This window comes from Pollachius pollachius, assembly GCF_949987615.1.
Source record: "Pollachius pollachius genome assembly, chromosome: 18".
NCBI classification, from domain to species: Eukaryota; Metazoa; Chordata; class Actinopteri; order Gadiformes; family Gadidae; genus Pollachius; species Pollachius pollachius.
The window spans coordinates 14,085,940-14,106,367 of NC_136951.1; the positions used below are offsets into that span (position 1 = coordinate 14,085,940).

At 46.6% G+C, this 20,428-nt stretch overlaps 1 protein-coding gene across 1 annotated transcript in view; it reads left to right on the forward strand.

Moving 5' to 3' along the window:
- The window catches only part of LOC307089692 (proton myo-inositol cotransporter-like), a gene marked incomplete at both ends in the record, with an annotated part of 33,838 nt that extends 23,978 nt beyond the window's left edge, over positions 1–9,860 (forward strand). Inside the window, 6 exons of the mRNA XM_079756096.1 lie at positions 3,518–3,681; positions 4,563–4,683; positions 6,088–6,228; positions 6,939–7,057; positions 7,630–7,782; positions 9,634–9,860. Coding sequence (XP_079612222.1) covers positions 3,518–3,681; positions 4,563–4,683; positions 6,088–6,228; positions 6,939–7,057; positions 7,630–7,782; positions 9,634–9,860 — 925 coding nt within the window. The remainder of the gene's footprint in view (positions 1–3,517; positions 3,682–4,562; positions 4,684–6,087; positions 6,229–6,938; positions 7,058–7,629; positions 7,783–9,633) is intronic.
- Positions 9,861–20,428: the final 10,568 nt, after the last annotated feature.

The following is a 20,428-nucleotide window of genomic DNA, read 5'->3' on the forward strand; positions in this document are numbered from 1 at the left end:
AACACGGTGGTCCTGTTTGCATCGCTTTGCATTCGATTTCTAGTTTTTGTTTAGATGCTCCGCTTAATCCGTCTCTATTGATACCTCTATATCTTTGCTCTACTTCCCTGTATCTGTATCCAATGTTGACCCAGGTCCTTGTCAGATGTTAGACAGACCTACCGACCGATAACGCTGGTGGGATCCACTCCAAAACATGTTGTCCATGACCTTTACTTCAGGTGGAAATGAATTCGTCCACTCTCGCTGTGTCCTGGCGTCGGATGGCTGTGCTGTTGGTTTACGCCCGATGAGGCCCACTGGCTGAAGGGGGTCACCTGGATAACCTCACGGTAATGAAAGGAGTGAGGGGCCCTTGATGGAGGAACGGCGGGAGGGGCTACAGAGAAACAGCCACCTCAGTTCCCCCCCGTTCCGAGAACGGTAGAGAAGAGGGCTTTTAGCTCAACTTGACCTCCATGAGGGCAGCCATCTTGGCTCTGGGAGGCTGAGAGCTTCGTGCTCCCTGGAAGGGACAGTGTTCAACTGGAAAATTCTGCAATAAAACCAAGAAGTTCCAGGTGGAGAGTTCTCAGAAGGATGGGGGCAGATGTTATCCCCATGGCTACGACCCACGGCAACTTTGTTATGCTTTTAGGGTGAGAGCAGTTACATATAGAGATATGATTTAGATAGAGTTGATATCTTATTTCACTTCATCAAAGGTGAGATGGAGAGGGAGAGACAGATGGAGGGATAGAGGATGTAACATAACTGAATAGCGTTATTTATTTGTGTATTAATTCAATCTTTAATTAGTGTCCCTGAGTCTCCTTTGTTTGCTTTCTTATTCTCAGTGTTATTGCTGCGCACGCGTGGGTGTGTGTGTGTGTGTGTGTGTGTGTGTGTGTGTGTGTGTGTGTGTGTGTGTGTGTGTGTGTGTGCGCGTGTGTTTGCGTGTGTGTGTGTTTGTATTAACGTAATTAAAAAACACCATATTGTTACAATTGGTCAAAGGACTCAAGAGGTTTGATGCTACCGCTACAGCTAGCAAGCTAGTGTTTTGAGGGCATGGCTTTTCTTTCTACTGCTCTATAGATCTATCCATCTCAGTGATCATCAGAGGTGTATTTTGAGGGTTGGATTCATGCAGATCTATGCATCTATCCGTCTATGTATCTATATATCGACCTCATTCCACAGCTCTATAGATCTGTATGTCTACCTCTTTCTGCAGCTCTATAGATCTATCCATCTCAGTGGTCTTCAGTGGTGTATTTTTAGGTGTGGATTCAGGCAGGTGTTGATGGGTGTTTGCCTGTGGGTGTGATGTGCGGTAGTTTGAGGACCGGGGGGGATCCAGGGGAGGACTATCTATAGCTTCTATATAGACGGTGCTGAGCTCTAAAGCATGCCTGCAGTCATCCCTCACTGAACAAACGCTGGATCAAATATGGGCAATCAGAACACATTTTGAAAAAACAATTTAAATCTCACCAGTCTTGTATGGTAAATGTTGACAGTTATGTCTTGAATATGCTTTGAATATATTTGGTTAAGCAACATTCATTTAGTTCTATATATCTTTTGGAAAGGTATTTTAGAATAGATAAGGATCTTTAAATGGTTAATGTGTGCATCTATATATTTTATAGCTATTAAAAATACAAAATGAACAAGGATTATATGTTTAACTTGAACGTTTCTTATGGATTGAGGTGATCTGGGACTAGATTGGGGTGGTATGTGTTCAACAAATGGTTGCGTATCAGTTCTCAGTTGGTTTTAGTGCTGGAAATGACTCCTGAGAGCAGTGATGAGTTACATAAGAGTCCTCGTCCATGAATACACCGGGCGTGTTTAAAGCCCAAAGCAGCGGAGCCTGAATTCTGGTTCATATCTGTAGCACGACAAGAAAATAATCTGAATCCTATTGTTTGGGTAGAGGAGGCCACAGAGACTGGATGAACGTAGCAGTGGATAGATGAACCTCAGAGACTAGAGCATAGCAACGCTGTGGTTCCTGCTCAGGTCTCAAGAGACTCTAGAAACACAACTTTGAAACCATTATTTTGTGTCTTTCCCTTTGATCTAATATTTACACTGAGAGAGAGAGAAAGTGTCTCGGCATGTGTGTGGGTTTGGTGTTTGCGCGCGTACCCATGTGTGTGTTATTGTGTGTGTGCGCAGCCATGTGTGTGTAATTGAGCGTGTGCGCACGTGCATGTGAGTGTCATTATGTGTGTGTGAGTACCCATGTGTGTGTGTCATTGTGTGTGTGTGTGTGTGTGTGCGTATACCCATGTGTGTGTGTGTGTGTGTGTGTGTGTGTGTGTGTGTGTGTGTGTGTGTGTGTGTGTTTGGCGGGTATAAACAATGGGCGCCTCTGGGATTTGTTATATATGTGGATCTACGCTGAAATGCTGCCTGAATGTGAACATAACAAGTCTCTCCTGGTCCTTGCCTCTTTGGCCAAATTTTGCATGGCTGGTCACTCTACAGGTGGGAGGGGGTCTTTGAGGGGGGGCCTGTGTGTGTGTTGGGGGGTGGGGGGCCTCATCAGCATGCCTGCCGTCTGTTGTCCCCGCTCACCACTGATGTGCACGTGTGTGTGGAGCACGCGTGTGTGTGACCATGCGTGTGTGTGGACACGCGTGGGTCTGCATGTGTGTGTGTGGGCACACATGTTTGCGTGCACGTGTGTGTGTGTGTGTGGGCATGTGTGATGGGGGTCTGGAGGTGATGTTGATGAACATTAATCCAGGGAACTGGGGAGCTGAGGATTCTGGGAGAGCGGTGTAATTACAGCGCCCCAGAGAGGCCCTGCGGGGGCGGGCTATTTCTGCTTGATTGGCTAATTAGCCAATGAGAGGTCGGCATTTAAAGGGGCGGCGGTTGTAGTGGCCGTGCTGCTGTAATTAAAGGTGCAGGAGACCGGTTTAAAGTGTTGTTCTCGCCCGCCTCTCTCCTCCATTTTGAATAACGCGTACCCCATTAGGGAGGAGGTGTACAATTCAACTCAACATTTCTAAATGGTTGATTAAAGCTAGGGTATGCAGTTAGGAGAAACAAGCCACAGTAAGTGGCTTGTTCAGTTGGATCTTTAAGTATCCAACTGAAAACATCCCAGCCCTCCAAAGCCACGTCCCCAAAAACACAGGACTAGCTCGCTAGCTTTAGCGGTAGCTAATAGCCGAGCACCTAGCATCAAAGCTCTTGAGTCCGATGGGCAGTTGTAACAATATGTATTCCAAGCCTCCACAATGTCTTAGCTGGTGACGTTAGCTGAAGGTATGACCGGTCGCCTAGCAAGTAGATGGTTGTTGGTTCCAACCCTGATCTCGGTTCACCTTTCCCCCCACTAACTTGGCAAGACAGCGGAGGGGTAAGAATGTTTGATTCCCAGCTGGAAGGTTTTGGGTTTGACCCCCAATGTATGCTATCTCCCACTGAATGAATGGATCTAACCAGTCCTAATCTGTCTGTCTTTCTACCTGTCTGTCTGTCTGTCTGCCCGTCTGTCCGTCCCGCCCTCCAGGTACTACAGCGCCACCATCCTCCAGATGTCCGGTATCCGTGACGACCGGATGGCCATCTGGCTGTCCTGGCTGACAGCGCTCACCAACTTCCTGTTCACGCTGCTGGGGGTGTGGCTAGTGGAGCGTGTGGGCCGCAGGAAGCTGACCCTGGGAAGCCTGATGGGTGAGACGCACGCCATGGGTCAGAGATAGCTGACTCCAAGTCCAGCCACAGAGACCACTATAAGATCTGTGTTCGGCATAGCCAACATGATTTAGCTTTTCTTTAGATATGTATGCATAGATTCATTATCTATTAATTAAATATACTTTTGTCTGTATTTTTTTATTGATTTATTCATTTATGCTGACAAATGAATCCAACATTTTTGTTTTTGATTGGATTTTGATTTTTGATGTACAGCGACTAAGAAATCCACCTTTTGAGCTGCAGGTCTTGCTGGTTGAGTGCCAGTGACAGCTCAGTGCTGAGTGACAGCTCAGTGCTGAGTGACAGCTCAGTGCTCGTTACCGGGGACAACTCTGACCGTCTGATGCACAGAGGAGTGATCTGTAGCACAGAGGAATGATCTGTAACACAGAGGAGTGATCTGTAGCACCGAGGAATGATCTGTAACACAGAGGAGTGATCTGTAGAACAAAGGAGTGATCTCAGGCACAGCACAGAGGAGTGATCTGTAGAACAAAGGAGTGATCTGAGGCACAGAGGAGTGATCTGTAACACAGAGGAGTGATCTGTAGAACAAAGGAGTGATCTGAGGCACAGAGGAGTGATCTGTAACACAGAGGAATGATCTGTAGAACAAAGGAGTGATCTGAGGCACCGAGGAGTGATCTGTAACACAGAGGAATGATCTGAGGCAGGTTCTGTCTCGGGTTAGATAGTAAGTAGCTAATGTTCTGTATAGGGTTGGATAGTAAATGGATGAGGTTCTGTCGAGGGTAAGATAGTAAACAGCTGAGGTTCTGTGTGGGGTTAGATAGTAAATGGCTGGGGTTCGGTCTGGGGTTAGATATTAAATGGGGTTCTGTGTCGTTGGACAGGAACGTGCGTGAGCTTGGTTCTGCTGGCGGTCGGCTTCCTCCTCTCTGCCCAGCACACACCCCCCGTGACCTTTCACCCCTCCGACCCCGCCCTGGCCAACTCCACCTGCATCAAATACCAGTGAGTAGAGTTCGCCACTGCAGGAAGTGCCCTGTCTGCACTTCCTGCCTGATGTCTGCTCTTCCTGTCTGTTGTCTCTACTTTGTGTCAGTTGTCTGTACTTCCTGTCTGTTTACTGCTCTTCCTGTCACAACAGAACAGTGGATATAGAGTGCACTCTTTTTATCAGTATCCAAATCTAATATGCATTTAAATAAAGACTCTTAATTCAAATTGCTACTCGGACTGAGAGCAGGAGGTTCTGGGCATTTCTCTGGATGATGCCTGGCTGCATGTCGAGATGTGACGCAGTTTGAAAATGACAGTTGACAGCTGCTAGCCGCTAGCGCTATCGGGGATGAAGGGTATCTAACAGACTCTGAAGCTGTTCTTAGATATAGTTGCAGCAGCTGGTACAAGTGACGAATCATGTTGTTACTTTGAGCCGATTAAGGAGATACAGCCCAACCTAGAAGGAGGCGCAGGAGAGGAGTTAATGTTATCCGACTCCGAGCTACATCGCCGCTATGAGCTACGCTGGAGGGGTGTACGCCTGTGGGCGTGAGTGTTTTTTGAGATAGCATGCTAACACCCGCTAGCATGCTAACAGCCGCTAGCATGCTAAAGGCCGCTAGCATGTGGCTCGCTGTCTTCCTTGACATCACATCGACTGCCAATAGAGGTCATGCCTTACATTTTAATATATTTATGTATATATATATACATATTTATAAATATGTGTGTATATAGGTTGATATTTGTATTACAATGCAACGCACCATTAACATAGGAATATAGGATTGGCATAAAATTGAATTCATAATCTTCTGCGTGATACATTTAAATTAAATGTACAATGATGTTATTTAAAGACATTAGGCTACCCATGGCGGGCATTGAAGGCTTACACACTTTAATTATAATGACTTTATGTTAGCTGTTACAGATGAAGTGACAGATCTTAGAATATCTTTAGGGTGATTTATTCCTTCAATTCCCCGATGGTTGATGACAGTAAAGAACAGAACAGGGTTGTTTTGTGCTCTGCTGACTGACTGATTGATTAAATGACTGAATGAGTGATTTGCTGGTTGGCTGTTGGTTGAGTGTATTGATCGAGCGCACAGACAAACCATCTAATACCAGCAGAGCTGTTCTGTCATGGAGGACAACAGAACAACATGCCCTCTCTGTCTCTCTCTTTCTCTCTCGTTCGCTCGCACACACACACACGCAGGCACGCACGCACGCACGCACGCGCGCGCACACACACACACACACACACACACACACACAATTAGTGACTCACATCTCTTCCTGTTTTCAAAACAGCACGATTAAAACTCAATCACTGCCTGTCCGTCTGTTTGCCTGTCTCTCTGTCTGTCTGTCTGTCTACCTGCCTGTCTGTCTGTCTGTCTACAGGGTGTGTGAGCAGTGCATGCTGGACCCCGGCTGTGGCTTCTGTTACCGTGACAACAGCTCGGTATCTCAGGAGGAGGCGCCCTTCGCCTCCTCCTGCGTTCCGGTCAACATGGCGTCCACCGAGCGAGCTGCGTGGGGCAGGTGAGTCCCATGGTGGGGGCGGAGTCAGGGCAGGCGAGTCACATGTTGGGGGCGGAGTCAGGGCAGTTGAGTCACATGGTGGGGGCGGAGTCAGGGCAGGTGAGTCACATGATTGGGGCGGAGTCAGGACAGGTGAGTAACATCGGGGGGAGGAGTCAGGGCAGGTGAGTTACATGGTGGAGGGGTTGAGTAAAGGCAAATTTATACTTTCCACGTGTGTGAGGATCAATAATCCGCAAAAATCTACTATGGACACTCCCTAAACCCCTCCCACTCTTCCATACCCCCTCCCACTTAGACTAAACCCCTCCCACTCCCACTAAACCCCTCCCGTGCTCCCAAACAACCTCCCACTCACACTAAACCCCTCCCACTCTCCCAAACCCACTCCCGCTCACACTAACCCCCCCCTCGACTCTCCCAAAACCCCTCCAATTCACACTAAGCCCCTCCCACTCTCCCAAAAACCCTCCCACTCACACAGCCAAGCTGCAGTCGTTCACTTCACACGGTTCACAGGCAGTTTAGTGGACAGTGTCATTGAATTACAGCCTAATAACTAAGAGGGGCACAATCTTACTTGATGCGACTTGATTTAGTCTAGACCCACTTTATGCCAGTTTATATTACCCTAAAGACTACATCTTTAAGATTAATCACATTTGACCTGAATCTATTCGGCTGTAGCTGTGGGTGTGTTCTGCCCCCAGGTGCTCTAACTCCAGCCAGGGCAGAGAGCAGACCTACTGGGCGTTCAACTACTGCCCCACGCCCTACTCCTGGCTGGTGCTGCTGGGGCTTCTGCTCTACCTGGCCGCTTTCGCCCCTGGTGGGTCTACACATACACCCGGAGACACCCATACACACAGAGCTGCAGACACACCTGAAGAAACAGCCGAAGAAACATACACACACCTGAAGAGACACACACACACACCTGAAGAGACACACAAACACACACACACACACCTTGAGACACACACACACCTGAAGAGACACACACACACACACACACACCTTAAGAGACACACACACACACACCTGAAGAGCCACACACACACACACACACACCTTGAGACACACACACACATCTTAAGAGACACAAACACATACACACACACATCTGCAGACACGCACACACCTAAAGACACACCTGCAGACACACACTCCCACACACCTGGAGACAGACAAGCAACTGCACACACAAACCTGCAGACACACATAAACAAACGCATGCACACACACACATACACACACACTGGCACACACGCACACACATACCTGTAGACACACACACACACACACACACACACACACTAGGACAACGTGCACATGCACAGTGTCGTTTTTGTGATCCTTTCACCCCTTCTCTCTCTCTCTCCCCCTCCGTCCCCCCCCTAGGCATGGGCCCGATGCCCTGGACCATAAACTCAGAGATCTACCCCCTGTGGGCGCGGGGCGCGGGCAACGCCTGCTCGGCCGGGGTCAACTGGTCCTTCAACTTCCTGGTGTCCCTCACCTTCCTGCACACCTCCCAGCTCCTCACCTACTACGGTATGGCAGGACTCCATCTCCCAGAATGCACTGGGATCGGGGACATGTTGCTGACAGTCCAGGGGTCTGCCGGTTAACCCTCAGGGTGGAACCAGAACTACATTTCCCATGATGCAGTAGAATAGGTTACATATTGGATTATCAAGGCAACATGGGGGGGGATTCTAGATGCGTTCTCGACCCAAAACTTTATTTAGTTATTAATAACAACTTTGAGAAATGCTTATGAAGGTCTTTAAGGTTGTTTTTACAGTTTCGTCCAAAGAGAGAGAGAGAGAGAGAGAGAACTAGAGAGAGAGATAGAGGGAGAGAGGGGGAGATATATCCCATATCCATTGCATTTAATCCAAACAAAGCCGTTTTGTCAAATTATTTCCACGCTATGTTCCCCAGCTGAGCTGAGAGCGTTCCCTGCTGCTCACCAGTGGCTGAAGGGTGTTTAACGCCGTGTGCCCCGAGGAGACGGCAGTAGGAGGGGAGGTCGCGGGGTGTAAGGTGGTAATATGCTAATTAAGCCCCTGACACGTTACATTTATGGCGGGAGGGAGAGTAATGGAGAGGGAGAGAGAGAGAGAGAGAGAGAGACATAATTCATCTCCTGTGTGTCTGTATTAAGTCCAGTCCTCCTCCCCTGTGTGTGTGTGTGTTGGATTGTTTGTGCCCGTGTGTGTGTGTGTGCGTGTGTGTGTGTGTGTGTGTGTGTGTGTGTGTGTGTGTGCGTTGTTGTGTCTGTGTGTGTGTGTGCGTTGAATTGGTTGTGCGTGTGTGTGTGTGTGTGCGTGGTTGTGAGAGTCTCAGCCTCCTGTCAGAGGGTTACAGTAGAGTCTACAGCAGAGTGACAGCCTCCTGTTAGTGGTTTACAGTAGAGTCTCAGCCTCCTGTCAGTGGGTTACAGTAGAGTCTCAGTAGAGTCTCAGCCTCCTGTCAGTGGGTTACAGTAGAGTCTAAAGTAGAGAATCAGCCTCCTGTCAGAGGGTGACAGTAGAGTGTCAGCCTCCTGTCAGAGGGTTACAGTAGAGTCTCAGCCTCCTGTCAGTGGGTTACAGTAGAGTCTCAGCCTCCTGTCAGAGGGTTACAGTAGAGTCTACAGTAGAGTGACAGCCTCCTGTCAGTGGGTAACAGTACAGTCTCAGCCTCCTGTCAGTGGGTTGCAGTAGAGTCTACAGTAGAGTCTCAGCCTCCTGTCAGTGGGTTACAGTAGAGTCTCAGCCTCCTGTCAGTAGGTTACAGTAGAGTCTCAGCCTCCTGTCAGAGGGTTACAGTAGAGTCTACAGTAGAGTTTCAGCCTCCTGTCAGTGGGTTACAGTAGAGTCTACAGTAGTCTCAGCCTCCTGTCAGTGGGTTACAGTAGAGTCTCAGCCTCCTGTCAGTGGGTTACAGTAGAGTCTCAGTAGAGCCTCCTGATGAATCACCAGGAGCTGCAGGTGCTGTCTGCCTCTGCTTGTGTCTGCCAACGCACATAAAACACAATGAATAATGAATCAGGCCCAACACCAACACCGTCGTTAGGCTGGCTCTTCAGCATCACTGTTTGGTTAATGCAGAACAAGCGGCCGTTTGAATGGATTATTAGTTCTTATTCCATCTTTAACAAACTTTTGCTATTGACATTAAGGTTACAATATCCCACCCACCCTTTTCTCTCTCTCCCCCTCTCTCTCTATCTCCCTCTCTCTCCTCCCTTCTTCTCTATCACTCTCTCTCTCTGTCTCTCTATCACTCTCTCCCTCTTTCTCTCTCTCTGTCTCCCCTCTCTCCCCTTCCTTCCTCTCTATCACTCTCTCTCTGTACCATTCTCTCTCTCTCCGCCTCTCCCTCTCCCCCCCTCTCCTTCCCCCTCCCTCTCCCCAGGGGCCTTTTTCCTGTACGCCGGCGCGGCCTCGCTGGGCGTGGTCTTCGTGTACGCCGTCCTCCCGGAGACGAAGGGCCGGCGGCTGGAGGAGGTGGAGGGCCTGTTCGAGGGCCGCCTCTGCTCCTGCGGGGCCACCGAGTCGGACGAGGGCCGGCAGGTGGAGTACATCCGAGTCAAGGGGTCAAACTACCACCTGTCGGACAACGAGACGTCGGACGTGGACTAGGCGGCGGCGCTGGTTTGTTTTCTATGGCGAGGAGGAGGAGTTTGGTGTCTGCTTCCGTCCACCACGTGTTCATCTGTGTTCTTTTTATTTAGCAGCAAGAGAGAGAAAACAGCGAGGGAGGGAAGGGGAAGAGAGGGAGAGAGAGAGAGAGAGAGAATGTGTAAACACTGAGGGAGGGAGATGGAGAGAGGTGGAGAGGGAGAGAGAGAGGAAAAGAGAACGAGAGAGGGAGAGGGTGATAAAGAAAGAGAGAGAAAAAGAGCGAGAGTGTAAACAGAGAGGGAGGGAGGGAGAGGGAGAGAGGGAGGAAAAGAGTGAGAGAGGGAGGGAAAGAGAGAGAGAAAGAGCAAGAGAGTGTAAACAGGGAGGGGAAGAGAGGGGGAGAGAGAGGGGAGATGGATGGAGGGTGAGACCGAGAGAGAGAGAGAGAGAGAGGACAGACAGAGAGACGCATACCGACTCACACGGGACAGATCCTGTTTTGTTGGGTTGCAGAGTATTACCCTACGGCGCGGTTTTAATCAAGGGGCCGTGATTCCACAGACGAATAACCTCCTCAAAGGAGCTATATCTTTGTCGCGATAAGTCACCACTATAAAAGATTAATGTTTGTTGACGTGGTTCGTGTGAGGCGTTCATGACCCCGAGCTCACGACCGTGTGTGGAGCAGCCAGATGTTGATGCTGCACAGATCGTCCATCCATTGGATCAAGTCGACTCTAAATATACCGATTAAATAAAATACTCTGCGTTAAATAAAATAAAGCTGGACTCTGATTCCGAGAGGGCACACTGGTGGCGTTTTCCATTGCGCTATACTGGTTCGGCTCAGACCAGTTCGGCTGGGATTTGCATCTCCATTGCCACCGGGCTCCCCGCTTGAAGGTAACTGAACTTCAACTGAAGACGCGCTGATCTTGAGTCGATGGCACAACAACACTCACACTTATTGTAGCCTACCAGTCTTATACTAAAGCTAACCGTGACATTGTATCGCTTTGTTTAGCACACATTCCTTCTTACTCTCAGTAGCATATCAGCGCCGATTTGTTTCAGATTAGTCTTTTTTACACATTGTTTCACACTTATTTCCTCAAATGTGACACTTGATATGAGAAAAAAAAACGCATTGAATAACAATTTCAGCAATCGCATAGTGTGAACTGCTGTCCAACGTCCAAGAATAATAGTCCTATTTCAACAAGCTATTTTGTTTTTGCATCAGAATATCATCCAACTCACATCACCGTGGTTTACTATCTCTCAAACCTTCATTACTCTTGAATCAGGCTTATATAATTACGATCGAATAAAGAATCAAGGTGTTGAGAAGTCTATCCGTACTCTGCGTGCGTGGCGGTGTGTTCCAGACACGAGGACCCCCAGTTTATTGTATTTTTAAAGGTCTTTATTCCTATCGATTTGAAATACAATTTCTCGCGCTGAGCTGCAACCAGGGCTCGCTGTGGCCCGCCCTCGGAGAAGGCCCATCTCGGGTACGGTACGGTACGGCACAGCCCGGTACGGTACAGTACCGCCCTTTTAAACCGGTCGAGGAAACGCAAACCAGCGCGTCACGGAAAACGTCCTAGGGTACAGACGTCACATGTGTATTAGTGTGATTAAAGCATGTGCATATTATGGCCTGTTGGTGTTTGTTTACCAAAATGTACATTAAACCCTTCTCTGTCCTCCCTCTCTCTGAAAACACTTTGGGCTGAAGCAACGGACACCAAATGAAAGAGACCAGGGTTATCTGTCAGTATGTGGCGGGAGATAATGAGGTGAATTAACCACATGTGGGGAGATTAGTAAACACAGCAGTCCCATATTTATAGACAGAAATGTAAGTTGTTGATATGCTAACTGATGTTGAATAACAGTGCCGTTTCGCTTTAACAAATCAATATTGATTTTACCAGTCTTTGTAGCACTTCACAGGAATTAACTTATGCTTGAGATTGATTAATCAATCGTTGGGTTGATTGATCATTGACTGACTGCAGTCGTCAAGGAATGATTGATTTCAGATGTTTGTACCTTTTAAGAAGTATCACAGGTTAGGGAATACAATATATATATTATATTATACTATATAATTTAATTGACATTATATACGATTGTTTATATAATATGGTTGTTGTGATCTGATAGGTAGAGAAGGTAGATGGATATGAAGTGAAGCTGTGTTTTTCCAATATTTTGCCTTCTTGTTTGAATGTGACCATGTTAGTGCCTGTGTATCGTACAAAGTTAACACATGTTACTCTGCTGTTTACCGAGGACGACTGACAGTTCAGCCCGACCGGCAACCAGACCTTCACTCAGAGTCCCGCCCACAGAAATGCACAAACGCTCGTGTTTGACCACATTGTGTTCTTTAGATCAACATCGTTCATGTATGTACAGATTTCTAGCATAACAAGTGATGAAATTTTATTTTTATATTATCGTTTCACATGTTGTTTTATTCAGTTATTGTATTCCGGGGCCTCCTGTACAAACGACACAGCCAATGATTTACGGTATCGTCGCTCCTGAAGGTTGCGTAATAGCCTAGCGTAATTTGCGGTGTTGTTTTGTAGCGTAAAACCGTGACCTTAATAAGCTAAATACATTGTTTGGTGTAGTAAACACTATTTGAGAATGGAAATAAGGTTAGCTTTGCTGAAGGTCTGTGCTTTCATGTTGTAAGATGCATTTTGCCAGAAACAAAAGAAGAGGAACAATCGTCCGAACTGTGCAGAAGATCGGATTTCAGACATTTGTATTTTGAGAGGATTTTCAAAGAAGTATTACCTTGACATTTTAAACTGTAGTTTGATTGTTAATATTTCTTTTAAATTCAGTTTATTTACTTTACGGTCACTTATTAACGATTTTCTGTCCACCACTGGACATAACATCAGTTTTCATGATATATAAAATTGAGTAAAATTAAAGTCACAAAAGGGACATTTCAAAATGTCAAGGTATTCTTTTGAAAAGTATTTTGATTAAACAGCAACCGACTAGTTTTATATGGAGAGTGGTTTAGTTTTGAGACTCACTTTAATGTCACACCAACACGGCTTTGCATTGGAGGTTAGATTGGATATACGTTATCGTTACTTTAAGTGTCCGAACTTGGACCTACTCCGATTCTGTCTTGTGTTGGCTTCAGTTAGCGCTTTTCTAAATATGTGTGTGTGTGTGTGTGTGTGTGTGTGTGCGTGTGTGTGTGTTCATAGTGGCCATTTTGTTTTTCTATGTAAAACAAACGTGGTTCTACAGTTTATGAGTTTTCATAGACAAATATGTTGTTGTATAGTATATTTGATTCTTGTTCAAGTTTTTGCTATTGTTTATAGTATACAAAACGTAATATATATTCATGGACACACTTGAATAAATATATGAGGAAATAAATAAACTTTAAATAAACAACCCAAAATGATGCAGTTTTATTTGACTTACTGCATGAAGAACGACAAACACATGAACCGTGAACCCTGTTTGAAAAGTAACGGAGAGCTTGTTTCAGCATGTGGGCGAACAGACCTGTAAACAAAGCCCTCTTCACCTGGTCCTCACTCCTCCCTCTGCCTCTGCCTTAACATGAGCAGGATGTCAGCGATCTCCTGCAGGGTCTCCACCTCCTCCGACCTCTCCAGCACCTTCCCACAGGTCACCTCCTTCACTGGAGGAGCAACACAGGCTGGCCTCCCTCCGGCTCCTCCTGCTTCTCTTCCATCTCTTCCTGCTCCCTCTCCCCCTACTCCTGCTTCTCTTCCTCCTCCACCCCCACCTCCAACTTCTCTTCCTCTTCCTCCTCCTCCTCCTTCTCCTCCTGCTCCTTCGCCTGCTCCTCCTCCTCCTCTGAGCTTCGGTCCTCTCTCTGTAAGAAGACCAGACAACATGGCCGTTCATAGTGGACAGAACAGAGAGGAGGTTCTTCCACAGAAAGGCAAACCAACACTTAAACAACACATCTTTTAAACACCTTCTGTCCTCCTGGTTCTTCACGTTTCTTATAGTTTCAAACTAAATAGATTCAAAAATGGTATCATATATCAGCTCTTATGGTGCTTTTACTGTATATTACTTATTTTAAATGACACAAGACTCCCTCCCACATGGGCTATAACAACTATTGAAACATTGAATACAATATGAATAACACATCCATTCATTCAGCAGTCTAGTTTATGAACTGCCTCAACTAGTTCCTGATTACTGCTGATGATTGTTCTTGATTCCTAATATAAATCGCGGCGTATTCAAATGAGAGGTGAAGTGAAGGAGTTAATTGGCCCATTAAGACCCTGACCGTCATCCATGCCAGTGGGGGGGGGGGGGGCTGTGGTCCCGGCCCACTGTCCCCTCCGTGTTTAAAGTGCCGTGTCTAATTGCATTACCACTGATGTAGTGTCCACGCCCTTCTCCTCTGCTGCCTCTCCTCCATGGCCCATCGTCTCCTCTCTGGGAGCCTGCTAATAGCACGGCGCCCGGGGCCACCGCCGCGTCTCCGTCTTGGCTGGAGTGGGTCTGCCCCACTGTGGCGTGAGGCGGTACTGCGCAGCCCACCGGAGCGCCCACGTACCCGGTGACCGGGACGCGCGCTTCCGATTGGGTGGAGGCATCGGACGTCTGGCGTTTTGTGATGTCACACGTCTGCGTCGCCGAGTCCCTGGTGTCGGGGGGACTGAGGGGTTCGCTCTGGGGTGGTGGTCCGGCGTCTTGGTGAGATGCTGTCTGCTCTCTGTCCCCCTCTGGCTGCAGGGCCCCACCGTCGCCGGAGACAGACCTCCTGTCCACTGGCTGCTCGTCCGAGCTCCTTCCTGGGGGCTGTTTGTTAGGTGTAGGGGGGCGGGACGGGCGGGGGACTTGTGGGGTCCACTGGGAGCTCTTGTTGAGGGTGTTCACGTCCTCCGAGGCGTTGGGGCGTCCGGCGAGCACACACAGCTGGCAGTCGGCTGCGTCCTGAAACACACGGCTCCTTTTAAAACCACAGCCTGCGGGCTGATGTCACACACAGGGAGACGACTGCAGAGTGGAGAGCTTCACATTTAATGATTCACCACCAGGGGACCAATCAGCAATCAATCAGGAATCCATCAGCAAACAATCAGCAAACAATCACAGATCAATCAGCAATCAATCCAATCTACGGTTCCCAGTGTGTCATTGAACAGAACTGTCAGAAGCGTTGAGTCGGGTAATAATAAATATTAATATAATATTTGAACGCACACTCTCAGAGTCTGAGCTGCAGCTGCAGTCTGTAGGGGAGTAGCTGGGGGAACATTCCAGGCAGGCTGGAAGGTTTTGGAAATAGAATGAGGTTGTTGCCCATCAGCACATGAACTCCCTGATGTCATGAGTGATGACGTCAACACTAACCAGAGCTCCTGTTTGTGCAGCTGGGCACCTGACAAATAAGGCAGAAAACAGAGCAAACAAATGACGAGAATGAATGTCGCCATTATCCTCACCATTATGTCAGTCAGTATACCAAACCACCTGGGTGTTGTATAAATTTAGTTTACTTTAATAACAAATAAGCATCTGTGAAGATACAATAAGACATAGTCCATGAAGAACGGTCTTAATTTAAGGACCCAAATTTTGATTTCTGGTGTTTTAGCTTGCTTTGTGTTGTTGTAATGCTCCATCACGGCCACTTGGGGGAAGCAAAACTGTACATGTGAGGGGCCCACCGGTGTTATGGTTTTGTCCTTGCAGTCAGCTCTCTGGGGCTCTCTGGGGCTCCTGGACGAAATAATTCACATCTTAAACAGGAGACAAGACTCGCTGCAAACCGGCTGTTTACATTGATATGAATCAAAAATGAGTTTCACACATTCAGTTCAGTTTAAGGAGCTTACTGTAAGGTTGAAACAGCGGCAGGAGTTTCCTCAATCAGATTAATTTCTGATTGCAACCTCAGGAAATGAGAAGCTGAAACCAAATGGAAGGTTAAAAGAAACAGAAGAATGTGATTTGTGTTTTTAGAGACTTTTCCAAAGTGGTGACTACCTTCCCCACCAAATCCACTGAAAAGCTCTTCCTCAAACGGCTCCTCTGTCTCTGATTGGTCAAGTGTGAAGCCACGCAGAGGCAGCCTATCCTCTGATTGGCTGATTGAAAAACTAGAGAAGCCTTCTTGATCCCTGGCCAGGCCATCCCTGTAAACAAAGACCAGAGAAACTTCAGCCGGGTGCCACCAACATGCATCACCTCGTTGTCCTACTGAGTTTGGTGTGGTGCACATCCTTTCCCTGGGATTCTGATTGGCTCACGGTGATTCAGTGTTGCCGGTGTGTGCTGAGGAAGAGGTGGACCTAAAAGTCCCCCCCGCCACCCCCCCCCCCGGCAGCCCTCTTATGCACTTATTGTACGTTGTGCGTCCTTGCACTGAAAAATGATACATACCATTTTCTAGCATCTTACCCTAGCTATCTTAGTTGTATACGGGGAATGGGTTGGCCCAATGATTGTTAGTTCTTGGCACTTGGTTCTATGAACATCCTTACTGTACCGACAGCGATATATTGTTGTTTCTCTTTCTTCTGATAAATGATCTTCTGACTGTAAATGGAAATGGAAAGTTACACGTCTTCCTGACCTCAAAGTGATTGCGTCAGAGGCTAACGAGGGCCCACTCACTGGAGGAGAGGGCTTCTGAAGAGGGCTCTGAAGACCAACTGGGGGTCAGGAAGGTAGCAGGGCATGGTGGATCCTGAGGACCACTGGGTCGCGTCCCTCATAGGTCCGGGTCGGGAGAAGGGACGGAACTCAACACAGAAGACACCATTATGACACTCTCAGTTGGAACGTTAGGAAACAAATCCAAAACACGGATTAGTGCTTGGAAGTTGGCATTAGAAACCAAGCCAATGTTGATGTAATGATTAAAAACATCACTGGTTTATAATGTATATAATCTGGTTTGTTTGACTAGGAAAGAGTAGGGAACACCTTCAGGAAAATATGTCCAGGGCAGCAATCCCAGGAGCCTAAACACTAAGTATGACCTGTATCTAAAACACTACTGTTCCAATCTACACCCCATATGAAGTCCTATGAAGGCCCTATTACATAACCTGGTGGACAGTTGGTGAGTCACTTCAGCCATTTTAAAAATGGGATCTATCCCTCTTCCATCTGGCTGGACGCTCCAACTGGAGATGTCTCTTATGGGCAGGATTCGAAACAGTAGGGGGGCCTTGAATGTGGATGGGGTTCTCCCGGTACCTGTGTGTCCTGGAGGTCCGAGGTGGCCCATGCTGGAGGAGATGGAGAGCAGGGATGGAGTTGGGACAGGTTTCGATGCTGGAGGTCTGGTTGCCTTGGAAACACTGCTAACAAACCACCAAACCAACACTGACTGACTCCCCGTGCTCCTGTCCTTGACTTTGCAATTGATATGTTCCAAAGCTACATATAGTCAGTGAAAGTACAAAGAGGCCAGTTTCAGACCGCGCATCACTGTATATTGTTACGTTCGGCTGTGATGGCTATCTCAGTGAGCAAAACACACAAACACATCCCAGCATACGGAACCTACAGTCAAAAGTCAAACCGTTGACTTGGTTTCATAAAACGGAAAAAAAGTGTCCGAACAGCTGAAGGAGTTGGCGTGTAGAAAACAGGTCTAGAGGAGGTGGTTTGAGTGAGGAAACGGTGTGAGCTACCTCCAGGGCCAGGTCTGGAGGAGGCAGAGCAGGCTAAGGAGAAGGGGCTGAGGGAGGGAGGGATGTGGTGCTTGACCGGGTCTGAGGAGTTGTGGTCGGAGAAGCTAGACTCCAGCACCGGGGACAGCTGGGGGAGGGAGCAGACCACCGGAAACATGTTGTATTTACCAGGTATCTATCAGATACATGGTAAACCACATGTCAAGTATTAAGCATTGTATAGCATCTTACCCTAGCTATCTTTGTTTTATATGGGGAATGGCTAAACCTAGCAGTTGTTAGTACTTGCTTGGCACTTGTTCCTATGAACATGCTTACTGTATCTTTCTTCTGACAAAGTACTTATTGTAAGTCGCTTTGGATAAAAGCGTCTGCTAAATGCTGTACTAGATGCTTCATTAGCTAAAGGCATGCTAGTCAGGAACACGTATCAGCTACATGCTGCTGTGTTCCAGAGATACCAGATGTGCTCCCAATGGTGGTGAAGATAAGTGGGTCACATGCTCACCTGCTGACATCTGAAGGCATCTGACATGAGGGGTTTCCTCCTCTTCACTCTCTGAACACTAGGAGACGAGGGAGGAGCGAAGGACATAGGGAAGGTAGAAAGGAGTTAAGGCAGGAAGGAACGAACAGATGGGACAAAACAAATAATAAAATAGAAACATATTGACATCCGTATACAAGTTGGTATACACTGAGCATTGAGTCAGATCATAGATAATGTACTCTAGAAGATACTGGTTCAGGTCAACCACTTGCATCACATCTTGAAGTTCAAAGTCATATAGATTGCATGTACTGCAATTGAATGTATATATAGGACTTACTTGTTCAGAGTTCACCTAGACTCTGCATAGCCTCAATAGATATATTGTTGTTTCTCTTTCTTCTTACAAATGTGCTTTTTGTAAGTCGCTTTGGATAAAACCGTCTGCCTAATGCCCTAAATGTGAATGTAGATGTAAATGTATTGCTAACCCTAACTTCAACAAGGGGGTAAAATGAATGCAACTGCAATATTGTATGCAGTGACTTGAGTGAATGAAACATGATTTTCCATGTGATCATGGCTGACATTCAGCCATCTTACCTGTAATAGGGCTCGCTCTCAGACAGGCTGAGCTGCGAGGGAGAGCCTGGGCTCATGGGAAGCTCTAGCGGTCGGTTCTTCATGCGTCCTTTCCCATCTCCCAGAACCGTCACCACAGGCTTGTCTGGAATCACAGCCCACAACCTTCTCATGCTCTTGTTTAAAACCTTTGAATCTTTGATTCATGCTGTGTATATACATAGTTCATTGTAGGCCTCATCTCATTTTAATTTCTTCTTTGTTGTATACGGGGAATGGGTTAACCTAACGATTGTTAGTGTTTGGCACTTGGTTCTATGAACATGCTTACTGTACCGACAGCGAAATATTGTAGTTTCTCTTCTTCTGGCAAATGTACTTATTATAAGCAGCTTTGGATAAAAGCGTCTGCTTAATGCCCTAAATGTAAATGTACTTCCATCATGTACTTTATGCTGTGACACCCGCATTTCCAAAGTAATTTGCGCCATCTTATAGTATCCCTCTTCCTATCTGGGTCCACATACATCTAAAAGCATATGTGTGTGTCAGACTAATTCTCACCTTTGATTTCCTTCTTGGCCGCGATCTGGTTGACTATGAACAGAGTCACCAGGTCCATACTGCCTGACCCGGTGCCCTTGGGCGAGGTGGGGACTGGGATCCCCAGGGTGTGGAGCCTACGGTTCATCTTCTTCTTCTCAAAGAACTCCTGAAGGCCAAAACTAGAGTTACTATTCGTTTTAATCCTCAAACTATCACAAAAAAGTTCAGTCTCAGGTTTCAGAATGCTTTTCTTTCTCGTAAGTTTACTTACCCTTTGCTTTTTGGTATCACCTCTCATCATATACCGACTCCTGTAAATTCAATGGGATTTTTATTAGAAATAGATCATGTCTAAAAGACTAAGATTCAACCATAAAATGGGAGTGAGCAAGACTCATCAACATAACAACTTGATTAACTATATATTAGAATTAGACTACACTAGACACTACATTAGACTCCACAGTTGCCCCACAGGGCAACTGTGGTCTATAACAACTATATTACATCATTACAATAAGGTACAGCTATATAACATCAAGGTACAACTATAAACAACTTCTCCATAAGATTATGTATTATATGAATCCAGTCGCACCTTGCCCCGCCGACCCAGTTCATTGTCAGATAACAGATATCTCAGACTATCGTAAACAAAAGTTAAGCCCAAAGCAATGACATGTGTTACGGGTGTGTGGTTAAAGTAACAAATAAAGTGAGTAACGATTATTAATTCATTCAAACAATTGAGATTATTGTCGAATTAAATTCAAATCTCGATATTTTTCTGTTGCTCGAGCGAAACCAACGTTTTCGACGTTCTCTGCGTCCCGCCACGCGCTTTAAAGCGCATTAAGGAGACGCCCACTTTACGTCAACAGTTATTTACGTCGAAACACAAAGTCAACAGAGGACACGTCGACTGGGGTTTAAAGTTTACTTTTTTACAATCTTAAGGTACAAATGTTTCTTTGAATAGCATCCTGACCTTCGTATAAATATCTTTATATTATCAACTATTATCAAAAGGCTTTTATTCAGGTTGTATAGGCATTGGAAACATGCCTTAATCATACATCCCCCAAACAGTTAGAAAGTGAGATGCAAAAATAAACTACAAAAATAACAGAAAAATAAATCTCAAAAACAAAATACGTGTAGGTTTCTCGGCCAGTGTTTAAAAATAGCTTGGTTGTCAGTGTAAAGCGATCTCTCTCTGTGTTACGTAAAGGGCAGTACAGTAGACTCATTTGCATACGTTCTGTTACGCAGCC